The sequence below is a fragment of the Heloderma suspectum genome, chromosome 4 (assembly GCF_057233095.1).
Source record: "Heloderma suspectum isolate Gila_16-S chromosome 4, 16-S_ref, whole genome shotgun sequence".
Taxonomy (NCBI): Eukaryota; Metazoa; Chordata; class Lepidosauria; order Squamata; family Helodermatidae; genus Heloderma; species Heloderma suspectum.
In genome coordinates, this window is record NC_139461.1 from 170,083,617 (window position 1) to 170,103,976 (window position 20,360).

Below are 20,360 nucleotides of genomic sequence, written 5' to 3' on the forward strand. Positions count from 1 at the left end.
GAGAGAATTTCTCTGAACTTTCTTCTGCTTTGAATTTCTTTGTGAAAGCAATTTCTTTTCTATCAAGTTGGATGAGAACAGTGGAAAATAACGCGGAAGAAATTTTCGGCACAGCCCTAGTTTTTAATAATAGATATATCCTCTCTTGTGTATATTGTCTGTTCGTGTGTTTTTTATGTAAATAGCTTCTAATCTCTGTATATTGTATTTTTAATGTTTTTAATCTTTGTAAACCGCCTAGAGATCTTTGGCTATTATTATTATTATTATTTAATAGCTCCCTGTATAAACTCCTTCTCACTCTGCTGTTCGTATCTCTGCTACCAAACTGTCCTGAACAAACTCCTTGTATTCCCTTCCACGAATCTGCGCAGATGAAGTGTTTAGTAAGCTGCTCCCACAGGCACGCCGCGTTCTCCGAAAGTGGGACTTCGGAGCAGGGCTTCGTTGATCGCCGGAGCGGCGCGGGCGCTGTTCGAGGGGAAAATGCGCCGCCTGCTCGGCAGTCCCACCAGGGCCCGCTGCCTCATCTGCATACCGCCAGTCAGCGGCTGGGAGGGGGTGGCCCCTCCTCGGGAGAAGGCGACGGTGTGCATGCATGTGTCGATGGGCGATTGAGTGAGCCTGGCCGAGTTTCTCCAGCGCGGCCGGCCGCCGTCCGTCCGTGCCTGCCTGCTTGCCTGCGGCGGGGAGGCCAGCCGGCTCGGCGATCCATTGCTCCTGCCTATCTCCCTGGGATGCCGCCCGCCGCCGGGGCTGAGGGAGAAGCTGTGGACGGGACGGCGGAGCCCCGGCTGTGGTGCTGGCGGCGGCGGCGGAAGCGGACCCCGAGCGAGCCCGCCCCGCGAGGCGGCCTCGGGATGGAGCCGGAGCGGGCGCGAGGCCAGTGACCGAGAAGGGGGCGGGCCCGCCGGGGCAAGTGACTGGCTGGGGAGACCGAGCTGCAGGCTGAGGAAGGGGACTCGGCTGTGGCTGACCCCACCGCAGGGCGGCGGCGGCGGCGGCGGATGGAGCCCGGCGTCTCCTCCGCGCGGCCGGCCGCGGAAGCGGGCGACTGCTGCTTGGAGCGCCTCAAGAATTCTCTGCCGGGACCCGCCGACCTGGCTGGGGCGGCCAGCGCTCTGGAGAGGATCCTGAGGGAGTCGGTCTGTCAGCTGCAGGGCTGGCTCCGCGTCTACGGTGAGGAAGGGGCGCTTGCCCTCCGTCCCATCCGCCGGCCCCCCTCCCTCACGCCCCCTTCCCTCGCACCTATTCCCTCCCGCCTCCATCTCGCCCCTCTGCATTTCCCCTCCCCCGGCAACAGCACCTTCCTTCCTTCGCTCCCAGCTCCTCTCCAGCCTCCCGCCGAGAGACAAAGCGCCACCGGCTGAGCTTCCTTCCCTCTCCGCTGGGCATGACCACTCGCCCGTCCTCCTGCTCAGCCCTTGATTGGGGGCTGGGGGAGGGGTCGCCTCACAGCGCCTCTTATTTCCTAGTCCCGCCACATACCCGCAGTTCTATTCCCTGCTTATGGAGTGTCATCAGGTACACACGCCTCGCCCGACTTCCCCTCCCAAAGCAAGTACTGATGCCCTTTAAAGAAGAGTTAGGGTACAAGCCCCGCCCCACCCCACCTCGAAGGTGCATTTTTCTAACTGTAAGTCTCTACCTTCTTTAGTCCCAGGCATGTTTAAGGTCTGACTAAAGCTGCTAGAAAAAAGCACCACCACACACATTTCTCACACCCACATTGACCTTTTCCATCGCTCCACCATGTTCTCTCCATTCTGTAGTCCAAAGGTAGTGTCAACTGTTCGGCTTTGGAAGAATGTGACACCCGTAAGTCTAATTTCCCTGACTTGAAAGCCACCTATCTTGACCTCCCTTAAGGGTAGCACGGATCCTATTATTTGCAACCCACCATTTGGAAGCAGCTGCCTTAATCATGCCATAGTGCAGACTCTCTCATGCTTTTTGATCCCATTTTCAGGCAGCTTCCTTTTGTACCTGCTACTGATTGCTACTGCATGTTTCCTTCATTGCTGCTCAAGGCAAATGTTATTTGGATGATGATGATGATGATGATGATAATAATAGTTCCTTTATTCCATATCTTCTGGACTGAGTGGTGACCTTCACCTTTGAAAATGGTCAGGTATTTTCTCATGGGTGGTGATGGTAAACGTTGGTTTGGAACTTCTGTTCTATACTATTAACTTCTGCATATGAAGTTTAGTGGAGGGGCTGTAGAGCACTTGCTTTGCATCCAGAAGCCCCAAGGTTTGATCCCAGTCAGGCATCTCCAGGTAGGGCTGGATAAACTCCTGCCTGAAACCTTGGAAAGCAGCTGCCAGTCGGTGTTGACAATACTGGGCTGGATGGTCACACTCGGCATAAGGCAGGTTCCTATGTTCCTCTCCCCTTGTGAAGATAACAAAGGAGGTATTTCCTGCCATCAGCTTTTCCAAAGCATTTTGATAATAGTAGATGCACTTCTGTCTTTTTATCTATGAAAGTTTTCCTCTGTGCAGCTGCTGGCTTGGCTGTATGTAACTGTCTCAGAACTTGGACTGAACACCAATCAAAGGGTTAAGAGACTGTTTCAGTGCTATGCTGTTCTTTACCAAAACAAAATGTAAAAAACAAAGTAATTTCTTATGGTGTGTGTGAGATATCCACCTCCTGGCACAGCTTCTTCCTAGCTTCCTCCCCACCCCTTAAAAAGAGCAGCTCTGTTCAGTTCAGAATCATGTTAGCAGAAAAAGCTTTACAGATTAGGTTTCAGAATGTGCTATTGTTTACGGTCCCATTGTCAAATCTCTGGATAGCTATTCCAGCATATCCAGCAGCAGGCTGAAATACCGATGAATGGGCAAAGCCATCTCATATTTGGGTTCCCTCTGAACCCACTCTGAAATTATAACCACAACTGAAATTTCCTGAGTATAGACTTGTAACTAATTCATTTTAACAGTGCAATCCTATACATTTCTCAGAAATAAGTCCTAGTAAGTTCAGTGGGGCATACTTTCAGGTAAGCGTGGATAGGATTGCAGCCTAGAAGTGGCTTATATATATTTTTAATTGTGTACTCTTCAAAAAACAGTCTTAAGTTATATAAATGTGCTGACAGTGAAACACTACCCTGTAATTATTCAACATATGCTAAATTGTCAAGATGTTGACAATTATTAGCAAGCTGCCATTTGTGCAAATTTTGAATAAATCGACTACAGGATGCTCAGTTGAAAACACCCCAGGATCTAGCAAATGCAAAGATGTGGTATGTTATCATTCTCTAATCTGTATTTAAATCCTTTGTGCTCGCAAGGACTCAGACTGTGAGTAAAGCCTAATTTTCTTCCCTTTCCAGCTGGATTTTGGATGACTATTAATGAGTTGCTAGAAGCCTAGAAGATATTGACATTGTTCATCTTGTGGTTTTGTACTTACAATGCATTCAGCTGGCATCCTTATTTATAGTAAAGGTTGATGAGAGCCTGGAAAAAGGATGTCAAATTCTTTAGTGATCTGGCTGATGTACAAGACTCAGTGTTATTTCCTATTTCTTTCTCAAACCCTCCCTGGTATGTAACCTAAAATAAATCTGTATCAGTACGCCTTGCCTATTCCCAGACTCAGATTTTTTTTTAGCAATAGCATGTGCTGTATTATAGAAATGTATTGTGATTCAGTTTTAAAATCAGCTATTCGAGACAAGGTTTCTGTAGATAAGCATGTCATACTACATAGTACTTTGTCTCTAAGTAAGCAATAAGGTATTGCTTTCCTTGTCGGTTAAATAGTTTGCTAATACAGATATTTTGCTGAGCATTTAAATCTTGCTGGGCTTTCAGGCATAGTTGAAACTTAAGTGTGGACAGTTGTTGCCAAGTTGTCCCCAGACAATGAAGGAGATGAAATGGGTAAGCTGATAACTTTTATTGGACTAACTTCTGTTACTGTAAGAGACAGTGTGCTAATACTATATAAATTGCTGTGAGACAAACTGCCTACCAACTAATTTGCAAAGTGCCTATCACTATAACAGGCTACCAGTGAAATCCCATGCATGTTTAAACAGGAAAATCTACAACTCCCAGCATCCCTCCAGCCAGCCATGCTGGCTGGGGCATGATGGGAGCTGTAGGACTTTTTTTCTGTCTAAACATGCATAGGATTGCACCCTAAATTTACTTTATTCCATAAAGGTTTTCTGTCTAATCATGCATAGGATTGCACCCTAAATTTACTTTATTCCATATTTCCAGCCCCCGTTGACTACTGTAGAAGAAAGTTAAGGGGCTACAATCAGTGACATTAAGGTAGGGGAAAACCTGATATTGGGGTCACCTGTGTCTGGGATGGGGCTTAGGTTTTGCTCTGGCTCAACAGTGTTGGTAATTGCAGCCCCTTTTCTTTCTCCTATTAAGTGAATGGCTCCTTTTGACATTTATTGGGAAAAGTAGAAGGGTCTGGTATTGAGAATGGCTGTCTTCTGCTCTAGGCAGTGGTGTCTCTGGTGCCTGGGAATGGGAGCAAGCATTGGCCTCACTTCCATAGTCTTTCCAGTTGCAGTAGTGTATATCTCCCCCATAGAAGCTGATGGGTGTCATTGAGTACTTCTGTAGAAGAAGGGGAAGATGGGTGAGAACTCAGAGGGTTCCTGCATCTGTGCACCACAGGCATAGAGATCTATTGCCTCCCCTTTCTGGTTCATTGACATGTTGGATGTCTTGCCTAGGGATGTGTACATCCCTAGAAGAGAGTCCACTGCACCAAATGCCCAGTGCAATTCCTGTTGGAATAAGGAAAGAGCCATAAGAAAAACAGTCTGGAGCAGGGGTGGCAACTTCTGGCTCCAGATATTTTGGCTTACAGCTCCCATCATACCTAGCCAGCATAACCAGTGGTAAGAGTTGATGGGAGTTGTGGGTAGAAATGTGAAGGCCCAGAAAAAAGCTGGAAAATTTTGGGGAAAACCCATTTTTTTTCCCTGAGGACTGTTTTTGTTTTTTTTCCAAAGAATTGAACAGCTTTGGATTTTGAAATATTTTCTTTTAGAATTTAAGACAAAAGTATTTATATATTACCCAGCCTTTACTCCCCCAAAATGATTTCTAAAAACTATGTAATAATAACACTTCTATAGAAAGATTAGAGGTGTAAAATGTCTGGAAATAATAAAGCCATGGGGGAAAATGTTTTTTAATCCTCTCTGTAAGATTTCCAGCATAATTCTTTCATTCCTTATTAAAACTATTGCTCTAAAGTATATTTTACTGAAAGGAATTTATGCTCAGTTTCCGAACATGTGAGTAGAGTCAGCATTGTGCATTCTTGACACCAAATGTGCATTCTTGACAGCTTGGGTTTTGTTCTATAGAGTCTTCTGTTTCTGTTGCTGTAGCAGTCATTTAATGTAGTTCTAATCTATTCAGACAATAATTACACATTTACTAGCTTAGTTTACTTTTAAAGGTTTAAAATATAATGATAATTATATGAGCAAAATAAGTCATATATAAAACAACTTTAGGAACAGAAAGGCTGCCTTATGTTCCTAAAGCAGCCCTCCCCAACCTGGTGCCCTCTGGATGTTTTGGATCACAGTGCCCAGCATTCCTGACCATTGGACATGCTCCCTGAGGCTGATGGGAGCTGATGTCCAAACTATCTGGAGGGCACCAGGTTGGGGAAGGTTATCTTAAAGCAACAAAGTGACTTTAGATCTGTAAAGAGTGCTAAAAAAAGGTATTGCTTATTTTTAATGTTTCCAAAAAGAATCAGGAAAAAACCATTTTTTTCCCATGGCCTCAAAATTTCCGGAAACTTTACATCTCTAATCCTAGGTCAAAACATCTGGAAGGCCACAAGTTGCTCACCCCTGGTCTGGAGTTTCTCATGTTTAGAGCAAAAATTATCCAGTGATGCTTCTCTGCTAAGACTTCCATTGCTGCCAGAGAGGGCACAAGTTCTTCTGCATTTCTTATGTGTCGTTGTTAGGGCTGAAGGCAAAATATCTTCTCTCTGCCCTTCAAACCCTCACCCACCGGTGCTCATCAAGGTGCTTTATTTCCTAGCCCTTGTGTTACTTATCACTGGTAGAGGGATCCCTTTCCCATATCAGGGACCCAATAGCGTACTCTATGTTTACATGTATTCTGTTTTCTCCACTTTCATTGAGGTATGGCTGTAAGCTCCCTTGCTGTGAGCAAGAATGCTTTAGTTATTCTCAAGGAAGCTTTTACTTGTTTCCTTGCCTTAGACAAGCTCAGTGTCCTTCTTGCTTCATCCTTTCTTAAAGTATAATAAAAATGAAATGAAATAAATGAAATAAAATAATGAGAATCTGCTCATTTAGTGAGTGTGTATGCATATGCAAACATGGGAATAGATACATAATAAAATTGTACAAAGCTATCTGATATAAGGTGGAACATTAAGGACATACTAATTGAATATTGACACTCCAAAGTTAGCTTCAGTGTAAACTGTTGATGAAATCATAGGTGTCTTGTTCAGTGATGGGCTGCTGTTGGATGCCAGTCAGAAGATAAAAATTGCTGCTGATATGCATGTGTACCGTACAGCTCACTAGCTTGAAGTCTACAAAAGATACAGTAATTTTCAATTTTTAAATAGTTATTTCTGGTTTATATGAAAACAAAACTGCTGAAATTGCTAGTTCCACTTTTCAGGCAAAAAATAAGTGTATACTTTCAATTTCTGTGTACAGGATCCTGTTTTGTTTAAGTGGTAAGTGGACTGAAGTAAATATATTATCTGATTGGTTTTATCCTGCCCTTGCCTTGCATAGATTGACCTGGATATGTTCCTGTGCATTTAATTAAATCAAAACAATTCCATGCTACTACATAACTAAATGTAGTTCATAGCATGTCAAGCCCTAGATATTTATAGCACTGAGGAGCTTTTCCTAGTCAACAGAAAAGTATGCTAGTCTAGCAAAGGAAATAGGAGCTGTTAGTCTGTCCTCGTGGCCTCTGTTCATTGGGAATGGCTAATACCAAGTTTTGTCATGAATGACTCTGGAGAGGAAGCCTGTCTTGCATGAGAAATACTAAATACCACTCCTCTAGCATTGCAGCCAGGGAAGCTATTAATATAATAGCCACCCACGGTTCAATTTTCCCATGTGTCCATACAGATGCAGATACTATAGTGCATTCTTCAATTGCTGGAACTGAAAGGCACTTAGCACAAAAACCGATGAGAGGAAACAGTTATTTAATTTAAAATAAATTTGTTGGCCGCTTCTCAAACCTGATTAATCTTGCATATCAGTGTTCTAGGAGCTGTGTGCCATTCAGCTTGCATCTGTCCAAGGAGCCTATTCAAGAATGTGATAGGAAACTAGTCCGGCTGTAAAGACTAGACAGCTTGTATCTGTAGGCACTGGGAGTGGATTTAGCAATAATGCATCAAAATAATTAGCTGCTGTGATAGCTAGCAGTGTGACAATGATGCAGGTGGAATAGTAGGGCTTCAGTCTGGGATGTGCTTTCCGTGTGACTGAGGTTTTGACCTGGCTGAGAGTCTTTAATCAGCTAAGCATTTTCCCCCACTTCACGGTTACTCTTTATTTTCTTAAACTTTGCATGTTTTCTGCCAGTGGTTGATTACACAAATGGATGGCTGATAAGGATGATCTCAATACTTAAAAATTAAGAGCTTTTTTTCCTGGGAAGATCTGTTTAGCTGGCACTGGGAAGGAATAACAAATGTTCTGATTCCAGACACCTATATAGAAGAATGCTAAATCATGGAAATGTGTGCAGCTTGTGTGTCTATTTGATTCATGTTAAATAAGACCATGATAGTACATGAACACGTATAGGAAGGCTCTTGCTTAAACGACTAGCCATGATAAAGCTGATAACGCTTGCAAAGGTACCTGCTAGCACTTGTGTTCAGTTCTTTGCTTTGTAACTGATTTGGGGTCCTATACCTTAACAGAAGTGGGAAAATGGAAGTGATCTTGAGCAGCACAGCTGACTAGTCTCATTTTGTAACCCAGTGTAACAAAGAATGGCAATAATGGTGTGAAATACTCTTTGGATAGAGGGGAGAATCAAATGCCCTCAGGTATATTTTTCAGTGTTTAAACTATGTTGAGAATGTCTGTGGGACTGGTGAAACTTTTACTGCCAGGAGTTATGAGCTTATCAGGTTTGTGCTTGATTCAAATATTTATGAAATTATGTTATGAAATTACTTACATGTTATGGGTTTGCTCCTGTGTGACACACCACTGTAATGTGGGTAAGGTTTATATACATGTATACTTCTGAGAGAGACTTGGGTTATGCTGAAAATCCAGGAGATGCTTCATATTTATAATGGACACAAATATTGTGAATAAATCCTCTCCATGTTAGGTTTGTAGCTACAAAATTGGCCGATAGAAGCAATTCCATGGCTTACAAATTAAACTATTAGGCATGACAATACAATTGCAGACAAGTACAGCCACCCATACTGTAGTACATTTGATGTGAGGATTGTGGAGATGCTCTGACAAATTTTACCCTTTGTTCCTTGCATGCAGAATTGTTTTAAATTGTATTCCAAAACCACAGTATTTGTGGCTACTTTCGAGTTCCAGCAGCATTCATTGATGAAAAGAGATATTCTGATGAGCATGCAAAAATAATTTAAATGGGATTCTGAATAGAATAGAATAAAACTTTATTATGGTCAAAGACCAGCTCAAAAAAGGAACTACATTAAAATTATCTGCCATATATCCCCAATCAAATTAATAGACACTTCAACACAGTGTAGTACTAATGTAATGCATATCAGCCATATTGGGTGAATGGCATTACTCTCCAAACTTTGTTTTTCATCCAGGTAGGTAAGTCCGAGCTCCCTCAGCATCCTTCTTCTAACACCTATCGCAGCTGCAAAAAATTTGGCGACACTATATGTAAATATCAAATTAGTGTCAAACAATATGAAGGCATATTGTTGTCCTGTACGTCCCGGAAAGCGATTCATCAGTGGGGAGATGAGTGCGGCACGAATATCTCTATAAAATATACACCACAGCGAAACGTGCTCTGTAGTTTCTATCTGTTCCATGCCACAGGAGCAGCGGTAGTCTGACCAGGGGATCTTTTTGTACTGTCCCTCCAAAACCGCTGAGGGGAGTCCATTTAGATGGGCCAAGGTAAATGCCCTTCTATGTTTATGCAGTTCCAGTTGTTCAAGATAGGGTGCAGCTGTTACGATGTATCTGTAGTCCTCCCTGAGATAGAATTCTGGGGCACTACTATTGAGGTCATTTTGTCTCTCAATATCTGCAGTGCGCTGCTTGATAGTCTCCATTGCCTGTTCAAAACCCATATTTAATAAAGTCCGCAAGGGAAGCCCCAAGAAAACTATTTTCTGTTCAGTTGACTGAATCCAACTGGATTTAAAATTGTCTTGCAAAATTAGTGGGGCAAGGCCAGTAGGAAAATATGACAGTCTAAGCCGGTACACAAGAATAGCCACCCAGACCCTAGCTTCAGTTTTGATCTGGCCAGTCTCTAATCTTACCTTTGCATTAGAGACATCCCCAGGAACACCCAATATTGCTCTCAAAAATTTTGATTGTACACGTTCTAATGTTTGGGTATTCGGGAAAGGCCCCAATTGAGAGCCATACAATAATTGTGCTAGTACTTTTGCTTGGTATAATTGGAGGGCTAAAGGGATATAGTGGTCGCCTTTCATTCTCATAAGTAGTGCTACTGCTGACGAGCTTCTCTGTGTGTTTAACACCACATATTTGCCGTGAGCCTTCCTGGAACCATTTGCTTGGAAGACTACCCCTAAATATTTGAATTGGGAGACCTGCTCAATCTTATGCTGGTTTATCATCCGTGATCTGATTTTTGGTCTTTTTGCAAAAGTCATGATTTTTGTTTTTTGATAATTGATCATCAGATGTTCTTCCTCGCAGTATTCCGCAATGCTCTTGTAAGCCCAATTGGAGTCCTTGAGATAATAGCTGCATCATCTGCATATAGTAGTTATATGCCTCCCCGCAATTTTGGGGGGATGAAAATCAGTATGGTTTAGCTGGTCTACCATTGAACTGATGTAGGAGTTGAACAAAAGTGGGGCGAGAATGCAGCCTTGCTTGACCCCTTTTTTTTGTTGAAACAGCCTTTGTAAGGTGGCCGTGAGCACTACATCTGACCTTAAGGGAGGTGTCCCTATATAGAGCCTGAATGAGTAGGAGCAGGCGCCTATCAATATTGGAGGCCTCTAATTTCTTCCATAGTTTGACCCTCGAGATAGAGTCAAAAGCTGCCTTAAGGTCTATAAAGGCTACATAGAGCGAGGTGACCTTGTTTGAGATGTATTTCTCGATGAGATGCTGTAGTACCAAGCATTGATGTATGGTAGAGCGACCCTCCCTGAAGCCTGCCTGCTCCTCCGCCAATATCATATCCTGTTCCAGCCAGTCTTTAAGCTTCCTATATAAGTGCCTGGCGTATAATTTACCAATAGTACTTAATAAACTGATGGGCCTGTAATTTGCAGGGTCGTCTCTTTCCCTTCTTGAATATAGGAACAATAATGGCAGAGCCCCAATCTTCTGGTATCTGCCCAGTCATGTCAATGTAGGAGAACAGCGATGCTAGAGCTGGGGCCACCATTCTAAGTTATTTTTGACCACCTCTGGAGGGATCAGATCTTCGCCCGGTGCTTTACCCGTTTTCATCTGGGCAGCTAAATCATAAATTTCTGAAGCCAAGACCGGGGGTCAAGGCGGAGCATCTTCAAGCGCAATATTCCAGGCCACATGGGCAGTGTCAGAAAAATGGGATTCTGTTACTTTCTCAAGGAATAAAATGAAGTGTTTTATATAGCAAAAATGGATGGTGGCAAGTGAACAAACACACACGTGTACACTCTTAGATTGCCAAAGTGTGATCTGGTGGCTAGAGTGTTGGACTGGGAGTTGGAAGATCCGGGTTCTAGTCCTCACTCGGCCATGAAAGCTCACTGGGTGACTTTGGGCCAGTCACAGACTCTCAGCCCAACCCACCTCACAGGGTTGTTGCTGTGAGGATGAAATGGAGGAGGGGGAGGATTATGTACGCCGCCTTGGGTTCCTTAAGAAAGAACAAAGGCGGGATATAAATGTAATAAATAAATAAAGTAATACAGTTGGTCTGGCAGTAACGTTCTCTTCAGTTAGAGTGGAAGAGACTTGACGATTAACTTTTCCAACACATTGACCGAAGGCAGGAACCTCTCCATGAAACTCATTTATACTGTACATCAGTCCTGTTAGTTTCAAAGTAAAATAATACAGCTCGCTTGTGAACTCAAAATGGTTCTCAGCCCTTTAACTCAAAGCCACCCATCCAATTTTGTCTTCAGTTGTGACAATTTCTAATTATTCAGATTAAGGGGAAAATCCACTGTTGTTTTCATGTCAAGATGGAGAGCCTCTTCACAATCCTAATGAGCATGACTGAAGCACCAGACTAAAAATCATGTTGTATATATACTTTACAAATTATCTTAAGTATCTCAGCCAGTTGAAAAACATTGGACTAAGAAAGCTATCTGAACAACAAGATCAGCCTCGGATGGCCTTCTCTCTGTCCCATCAGCCAGGAAAGCTAGACTGGTGGGGACGAGGGAGAGGGCCTTCTCTGTGGTGGCTCCCACTCAGTGGAACTCCCTCCCTAGGGAACTATGCCATGCCCCCTCTTTAATGAGCTTCCGCCACGCACTGAAAACTTGGTTATTCAGGCAGGCATTTGGGGTGGGTTAGGGTATTTTTAGACAATATTTTAATGTATAATTTTACTGTTGTACATTGCCCAGAGTGGCCGGGTGACCAGTTTCTTAATGGGCCATTAAGAAATTTAATAAATAAATAAATTCATCTGGCTAGCAGGGACTCTTCTGGCTAGATCATGCACTTTGAAGCAATAAAAGGGGAGAGATTATCGTCAAATCAATATTTTAAGCTTGTTTATTATTATAATCAATAAAGTTTATTGATTTAGTTTATGGAAATGCATCTAGGCTTAATTGTTTATTAAAGCCTACCAGTAGGGCTGGCCAATATTAAAATGTGTTTATGGATGCGCTGCTGACCATGCTCATTTACTGGGCAATTCCCCTATAGCTAGCTAGATTTCTGCAAGTTATTGGGCCTTGGTGCTTCAAGAAGAGGGTTTTAGTTTTAGAAGATATGTTGTAGTGAGTCTCCTGAAGTCAAGGAAAGCAAACTCTACCCCTCCCATTTACTGGCCAAATTTCCCTAAGAAAACCTCCCTCCACTTTTGAGAACTGTGGCATGATATGCCATGCCCCCTGGCTGGATATGATTCATTTTTTTCATTGCTATTTTTTCCTTATAACACTAAGTATAGAAGTAATTAGTATTGCATCTTAAAGAGGATGAACTGCAGAGAACATTCAAGTAACATTAAGCTTAATCCACATGAGACACGAGAGTTGAAGTTCAGCTTTAATGCTGAATTTTTACTTGACTGTTTAACGTACTGAAAGTTCACCAACATGTTGGGCTACATTTAGTATGACTGCCTTTTAAAGTTTCATGAAATACGCTTTCTACTTTTTTGTTTTAACCTTTTTGGATGCCCTTATTTACTATCTTAAAAAAACAACAACAACGGACTGTGACCCAGTGACACATTTTGATACCATGATTGCTTATCAGATGGTATAATTACAGATTCAGCATGAATTAACTTAGATTTCGTTGTCCTTTTTACCAGTGGTTGATTAATCACAAGTCCACTGGGGTAGTCACTCAAATGAATAGTCGCTCAAATGTTTTTCAAATAATTGTTTAGAAAGAAAAAAGTGTTAAAATGATACTGTCAGTTTTCCGTGTAGAGCAAAGTAACTTGATATTTTGTTTATAAGTGGTTGGGAATTCAACTTTTGGGTCCAAAGCCAAGTTCAGACATAGACTGAAGTTCAAACCGTATGTGATTGTGGCAGATCTTGTTTGTTACGGTTTTGTTTGTTTCTGCGTAGTTGATAGCAACAGAGTCACCCAAGTGCCTAGGAGCTTAAGAACAGCCCTGCTGGATCAGACCAGGAGTCCATCTAGTCCAGCATTCTGTTCACACAGTGACAACCGCCTGCCTGTGGGAAACCCAGAAGTAGGACATGAGTGCAGTAGCACCCGCCCCAGCAACTGGTATGCAGAGGCATACTGTCTCTGTTCCTGAAAGTGGCATATCACCATTGTGACAAGTAGGCATTGAAAGCTTTATCCTTCATGCATTTGTCTAATCCCCTTTTAAAGCCATCCAAATTGGTGGCCATCCATCACTACATCTTGTGGTAACAAATTCCATGGTTTAATTATATGCTGTGTGAAGAAGTACTTCCTTTTACCTGTCCTGAATCTCCCATCATTCAGCTTTATGGGATGACCCTGGTTCTAATATTTTAAGAGGAAGAAAAATGTCTCCCTATCTGCTTTCTCCTATCATACATAATTTTGTACACTTCTGTCATGTCTTGCCTTACTCACAATTTTTCTAAACTAAAGAGTCGAAGACATTGTATCCTTGCTTCATCCTTGATGAAGTGGGTCATATTTTATTGAGAAAAACATATGAAAGTATCCAGTGGAGTAGCCAAACTGGTACCCTCCAGATGTTTTGGACTACAAATCCCATAACCCTGACCATTGGCCTTGCTGGTTGGGGCTGATGGGAGTTATAGTCCAAAACATCTGGAGGGGACCTGGTTACCTACCCCTGCTGTAATGCATGTGCACACTGTATAGTTGAAAGGGAACTTAAGGTTTGGGGTGTTCTTATATCAGATTCCATTCTTTCCTTTTGTGTGGAATTTCCTGTGTTCTTTGTTGTATGACTGTTATGTGTATGCGTGCATGCACACGCGCACACACACACACACACACACATACAAACACACACAGGTTTAGAGTAGGGCTTGGTGCAAGCATAAACACTACTTGCTTGTAAAGCCCTCAGAACACCTCTCACTTTAAAGTATTTCAGGCAGAGAGGGCATGTACTACAGTTCCCATAATCCCTGGCCACCGCTCTTGCTAGCTGGGGCTTATGGGAGTTGTAGTTTAATATATCTGGAGGGAACCAGGTCACCTACTCCTGCATTAAGCAGTTAGGTTTGTTAGGCAACAGAGGTGACAAGACACATACACAATACAAATATTGGGTGCAAATGGCCCAAACATGATCCACAGCAAGGCTTAGTTACAATTGTTGTTGTAGTTCAGTCGTTAAGTCATGTCGTGACCCCATTAGTTACAATACCTTTCCTTTAAAAAGCGAACAGTAACTGCCTCATATTGTTATAGTGAGATGAACATGGTACTGGCTATAAAGCATATAGTGCTCTAAATGCTATACAAATTAATATTATAGCTTTATAATATAGTAATAATGATACAGAAATATACTTTCCTGGATACAGCTCATTATTGATTATGTTATTAAGTACTGAACGTAAGTACCAGAAAGGGTAGAGAGTTCATACTACAGTGGGAAAATGGAATAAACTAGTTTAGACTCATTACTTAGATGGAATGTTTGTGGCTGAGTGCCTTTTAAAGAACAGGCTTTATTCTGCAGGACCTGACAGATATTTAACTGATACTCACTCGGTAAGCTGTGGGAAAATGACACTTTTTTGAGCAGATGTGCTGTGGTGTCTGATGGAAATTTGCATAAGAATACAAATGCACCTCAGAGTTTCTGCCTTCATTAGTGAGGGGAAAGCTTTGATCTGTATATATTCTTTAGCATTAGTGACCTGATTGAAAATGCATAGTACTTCCATAGACACATTGTCTAAGAGATAGACATAGGTTACTTATGCTAGCATTGCAGTAAGGATAGATGCCCAGTTTAGTCAAGACCCGCAATGACACCAAGTAGGGTGGCTGGTTGTGGGAAGGTGACATGTTGGAAGAGTGATACAAAATAAAGTTGTATAGTGTCCCCTGTTCTAGCCTAAAAATAATCTGATTGATTTATTTACTTGTCTCAAATTTACATCCTGCCTTTCAGTGGCTAAGTTCTAGGACATCTTACAAAAGAGTCACAATTACAAATATTACAAAACAAAACAATGCAACAAATGCACAGGCTAAAAACTCCAATCAAGAAAAACTCAAGCCGCTTAAAAGTGTTAAAAGTTAGCAATGTTTAAAAGCCTGGAAAAATAAACCAGGTCTTTGCCTGGTGTTGAAATGGGATATCACTTCCACTTGGCTCTTCACGTCAGCAGCTTCAGTGGGACTTACCAGGAGGAGAGAGCTCACCATTGCGTCCAAATATTCCCCAAACAACCAGGGTTTGCTTACTATTCCTGGGTTATTTAGGAGTGACAAGCCACAAGTCACGTCTGGACTTAATGCTTTTTCCTCTTGGTGGGTTCCTTCTTACTGAAACTGCTTCTGCTGGTGGGAGGAGCCAACCAGGAGCGATCAAGCAGTATGCATTAGCACATTTGTTTGTGAATGATAAGCCAGGATTCTCTAGAATTCTGGCTTATTGTTTTGTGCAAATGTGGCCATAGCTCGGTATTCCTGTCAACAAACCTGTAAGCATTATCCCCTTATGCTTATTGGAGGCAGAGGCTGAGACAATAGTAACTAATTAATTGCCGAGGTGATATTTGAACTTCCCAGCTCATGCTTCTACCCATACATTACTCCAGTTCTTGACTATTTTCTTACAAATTTGATATGGGCAATTTCTGCCTTACAGGAATTTTTCTTGGTGCAGTTTTTTCTTTGCGGGGATAGTTGGCATGTGCATGGCACAATTAAGTGTGTTGTAAGGTGTAAAATGTACTAATCCTGGAAACACAGTAGTAATTTATTTTCTTTGTACTTTTCTTTCATTGGAGAATGTTTCCAAGTGATGAGTGTGAAGCATCTGACCATGATCTACTTCCTCTTGAAGTGCACATTCTCTGTGAACATTCCTTTTTATTGGTATTTTGGAGGAACTGTGGATTGGTTTGATGTTTCTTCGGTTCCTGTTTCTGTATGGGGCAATACACTGAGAACTGAATTTATCTGCTTCAATTTCTACCATTCACTCAGAAAGCCTTCCTTAGTTAGCTTTTAGTTATGTGTGGCTAGTTCATTCTGCAGTACCCTCTGAAAGAATTAATGATGAGTACTGGTGCTATAGCTCTCATAGGGCTGAATTACATGTGGCAGTTTTGTATTTTTAAACAGAACTTCCCTGATTCTGTAGAAAGAAGTGATAGGTATTGGGGGGGGGGGGGTTGTTTTACAGCAAAAGGATGTATTGGTGGGGAACTGCCTCCTGCAGCTTCTCTCTCTGAGTACTTTTCTCTTTAGCCAAGTTCTGATAAAAGAAATGTGCTTGGCTGGGTGAAAAGTACTTGGAGGAGGGCTGAAAAGAGGAAAGAAACAGGTGTGCACAGGTTTCAGTACCCCTCAATAAGGCACGCTTTTACTGTTAAAATTTATTTCCACCCTTCTCTTTCCTGTATTGTTTTTAATCATGCAATTACCCCAATCACAAACTGCCACTGTCATGATTTGACTAAAATGAAGAAAATGAGGCGGTCCTATCTTAGGAAGGGATGTTTCATTGTCTGTGTACTAAAACAATTATTGAGTAGTTTTTCAGGGATTGAGCAATTTGGATCTAGCCCTGTGGATCTGTTTGAGTCATTACAAATGAGTTCTTTATTAGTAAGTATTAATAACTGGCATTTGGGAAAATAAATGGCATTGATAAATCATATGTGAGCATGTTCCAAAGAGTTTGTTCCTTCAAAACATTGTTGTGAAATGAGATAGTATTATTCCCATTTGAGGAAGCAGAGGTTTAAATTCATTTAACAACTTAGAAAGATCACACAAAAGTTAAGAGTAAAAAAATAGTAGAGGATTCTGATACCTATCATCCAAATCTGCTTTTTGTAACAGTTAAGAGGAGTCATTATCTTGGAATACCTTGCCTAAATATTCCTTAGGATCTTGCCCTCTCAAAGCTCCTATTTGCACCCAAAGGCGCCATTTTCTTAAATGGCACTTTCAGGGGCAAATAGCAGCTTCTGTATGTGTGATTTCTGATGGGAAAACAGTATGGGAAAGTGGTTAAACCCTCTCCTCTGTGCCATATTCTAGACTCAAATAAAACATCCTCCCCGGAATGGCTAATATTTACAAAGAAGAAAAATATGAAAGAGATGGCATGTTTAACATCACATCTAATTTGGCTTTTATAGTGGGCTCCTGGTGGCAAAGTTTTGCCAGAAGACCATAGTGAAGCTAATTTGTTTTTTCTCCCCCACCCCACTGTGCCCCAAGATAATATGAATTGTTAATGAGTCATTACTGTGCTTATATTTAATGTTGGATGTATTTTTGCATCTCTGATACACTGAAGTTTCATTTAATATACCTTCCTCTATTATACATCAGAGAGCAAAATGGAAGCACCCTTGGGCAGAGATTATCCTGACAGAGGTACTTCATACATGCCTGGCATCCCTTCATAAGCATTTGAGATTCTGTGTAGATAGTATGTTCAGCTTGAATTCACTTTGCCAGGCAAACTGCATTTGTTGGCATTCTGACTTCATCCTTTGTGAAGTCAGCGCAGAGCAAGAAAAATGAAAAGTGGTTAAGAGGGAACTGGAGGCAGATTTCTCAGAGTAGCTGCAGTGCTCTGTGTGGTAAAATAACCTGCTTTCTTGGGTTTCCTTGGTTATTTGAACAAGATGAAACTTGCCTCAGAAAAGATGCTAAGTATACAAGCAGTCCATGTTCTCAACAGGATGTCAATACATATTCAGCTTCTTAAAAAAGGCTTTTCTCAAAGAAAAGCATCTGGGAATCGCAAATATGTTTCCTTCTCACTATGTTTGCTTAGGAATCGGCAAATACTTGCTAAGCTTTTTTGTGAATTGTAAGTAAAACAGAAGACTGGGATGTCCTGGTGCTGCTTAGCAACTTGCCACCAAATCAGGACAGGATGTTGCTGACAAATGGATATGAGATTAAAAAGTTTCTCACACTGGAGTCTCTTCATGGGCACAAGCCCTTTGGGGTCTTCTGTGTACAGTTAGGTGCTTGTATAGCTTTCCATATATACAAAGAAGTATATCTGTAGATTTATTGCCTACGCATCTGGAAAATACTGCGGGTATAGTGCAGAGCCACTATAATACGTGAGAAATTGTAATAAATTTAGGGGTGCTCACATTTTGTGTCCAAGTTTGTATATTTCATGAGAATCGCCATAGAAATGTTGTAGCTTCTTTTTCATGTGTGAACATATTTATCTTTGTGAGATATTGCACAGTATATTCCATATTGAATTGAGGTATATTCTTTAAAATATTCTACTGGATGTAGGTGAGGTGCATTGTTTACAAAGTATCTTACTACAGTTCTTGTAGTATGTTAGTTATCCTCACAGAAAGCTAAAAACATACCCAGGGTGTTTGTAAGCTTAGTTCCTCAAATTTCTATTGAAGTATATTACAGATAAATAACTGTATGTAATACAGGGAGGCGGCACACTGATTTCTCATTGTATTCAAGTTAATTCCATGTAGGCCGCCTTTGCAGTAGATCTTGTTTAGCACAAAATACCTCCCATCTGGGATTAATGCAGTCAGATGCAGTTTAAGTGGACTTTGGAGAAATCCTTGGCGATCTGTAGATTTATTTTCCCACCCACCTGCCATTTGAAGCCTTTGTGCTTGCAGAGGACCAACGCTGGTGGAAAGGATATGCAATTTTTGCTCCTTTTTGTATTTTTCTCTCTGGAGACCAAAAGCACTGCCTCGGCTCGTGCTGCCTACATTTGCCTTTGATTTGCCTGCCTTTAGGCTAGAAACAAAATGTCTTCTGAGTTGTCTGAATTTGTTTTGTCACCTTTATGCTTGGGGGAAGCTCACACAAGTATATTCTGTATAATAGTTTGTGAATCCCTGCTGTTACCTTCTAGAAGTTGAGGCGGTATGTGTGAGAGATAACCAGTGCTCAAATAACAAGGGTTAGTAGGAACAGTAGGTGGGTCCTTAATGAAATCCCCTCTATAACAGCATCTAAGGGAGCCATTGCAAGATATAGGAGGCCAGGCTCCCTCTGGCTTCCCAATAATTGGAGCTCTTGTAACATTCCTTAGTACACGTAGAAGCATTATGCTGAGAATGTGCACTGTGATGGTAGAGGAAGCAGGTATTTGGGCCTCTAATGTAAAACTGGATAGAAAGAATATGAAAATGACAGGGATGAGAGCTAGCAGAACAATGGATGAAGACTTGTGATACATCTCCACAGCGTGTCACTCAGTGGAGCTCTTTCAAATGGTAAGGGGCTTATTACATCTTGGTCTTTGTAGGGGTGTTGAGGCCCCCTTGCAGGCAGGCATGCTGTAACCAGTTAGCAAAACACTTTGCAGGTAAAATTGCTGATATCTGGACATATGATTATGGAGTCTGTAAATGTGCCTAAGGTCTGGCTTGTCCTGTTCTGTGGATATGTTCCAGTTAGGAATGGATATGGACAAGATTCTTGGATGTTTGAGGCTGACCACCTGTGTTCTTGACACTTGCCCATTCTGGTGAATTATAATGGTCTCCTTGGATGTTGCACCCAGACTTCAAAACTCCCTTAGACTTTCTCCCCTTTGAAACTTCCTGTCTTACCAATTCCCTCTCAGCCTTTGCTACAGGTTGGTGAAGACTATCTTGTTCAGATGTGCCTTCAGTTAGACTTGTTTCTCCCTGATGGATGGTTTTGACTCTGCTGTTTTTGCTTTGTGGCTGTTTTGTTTCTGCTTCGTTTTTATTTTACTGCTGCTTTTATGACGGTGATGTTATTTTTAATGTATTTAACCTTTGCATGCTGCATGGAGCAGTAGCTTAGAAAATGGAAACATAAATATGTTACATTTTACAAAATGTAAACCTTAAAGAACTCTCAGTCCTTTGAAAACATAGGTGCATAGCAGAAATGGAGGTCAAGGCTGCAATTCTATACACACTTACCTGGGAGTCCTATTGAACTCAGGAAGTCTTATTTTTGAGTGTTGTTGTTGTTGTTGTTGTTACATTTCCATCCCATCCCATAGCCAAACTCTCTGGGCGGTTTACAAAGATTAAAAAATTAAAAATACAATATGCAAAATTTAAAAACATCCAAAACATACAGTCAGGGCCAGAAATATTGGAACAAGGATAACTGTTTTGGCAGTTGGCCTCTGTACACCACCACATTGAAGTTGAAAGAAAACATACCCAGATGGGAGCGAAGTCAGGACTTTCAGCTGTAATTCAAGGGGTTTGACAAAAGTGGGGCACTAACCATT

The 20,360-nt window shown here is 41.7% G+C and overlaps 1 protein-coding gene across 2 annotated transcripts in view; it reads left to right on the plus strand.

Annotated features, from left to right (window-relative positions):
- Positions 1 to 449: 449 nt before the first annotated feature.
- The window catches only part of RASAL2 (RAS protein activator like 2), a 280,500-nt gene continuing 260,589 nt past the window's right edge, over positions 450 to 20,360 (plus strand). The window contains exon 1 of one of the 2 annotated variants that reach the window (XM_084851229.1): positions 450 to 1,179. In XM_084851229.1, coding sequence (XP_084707355.1) covers positions 1,008 to 1,179 — 172 coding nt within the window. In that variant the 5' untranslated portion in view covers positions 450 to 1,007. The remainder of the gene's footprint in view (positions 1,180 to 20,360) is intronic. The other variant, XM_084851228.1, reaches the window with a different exon arrangement.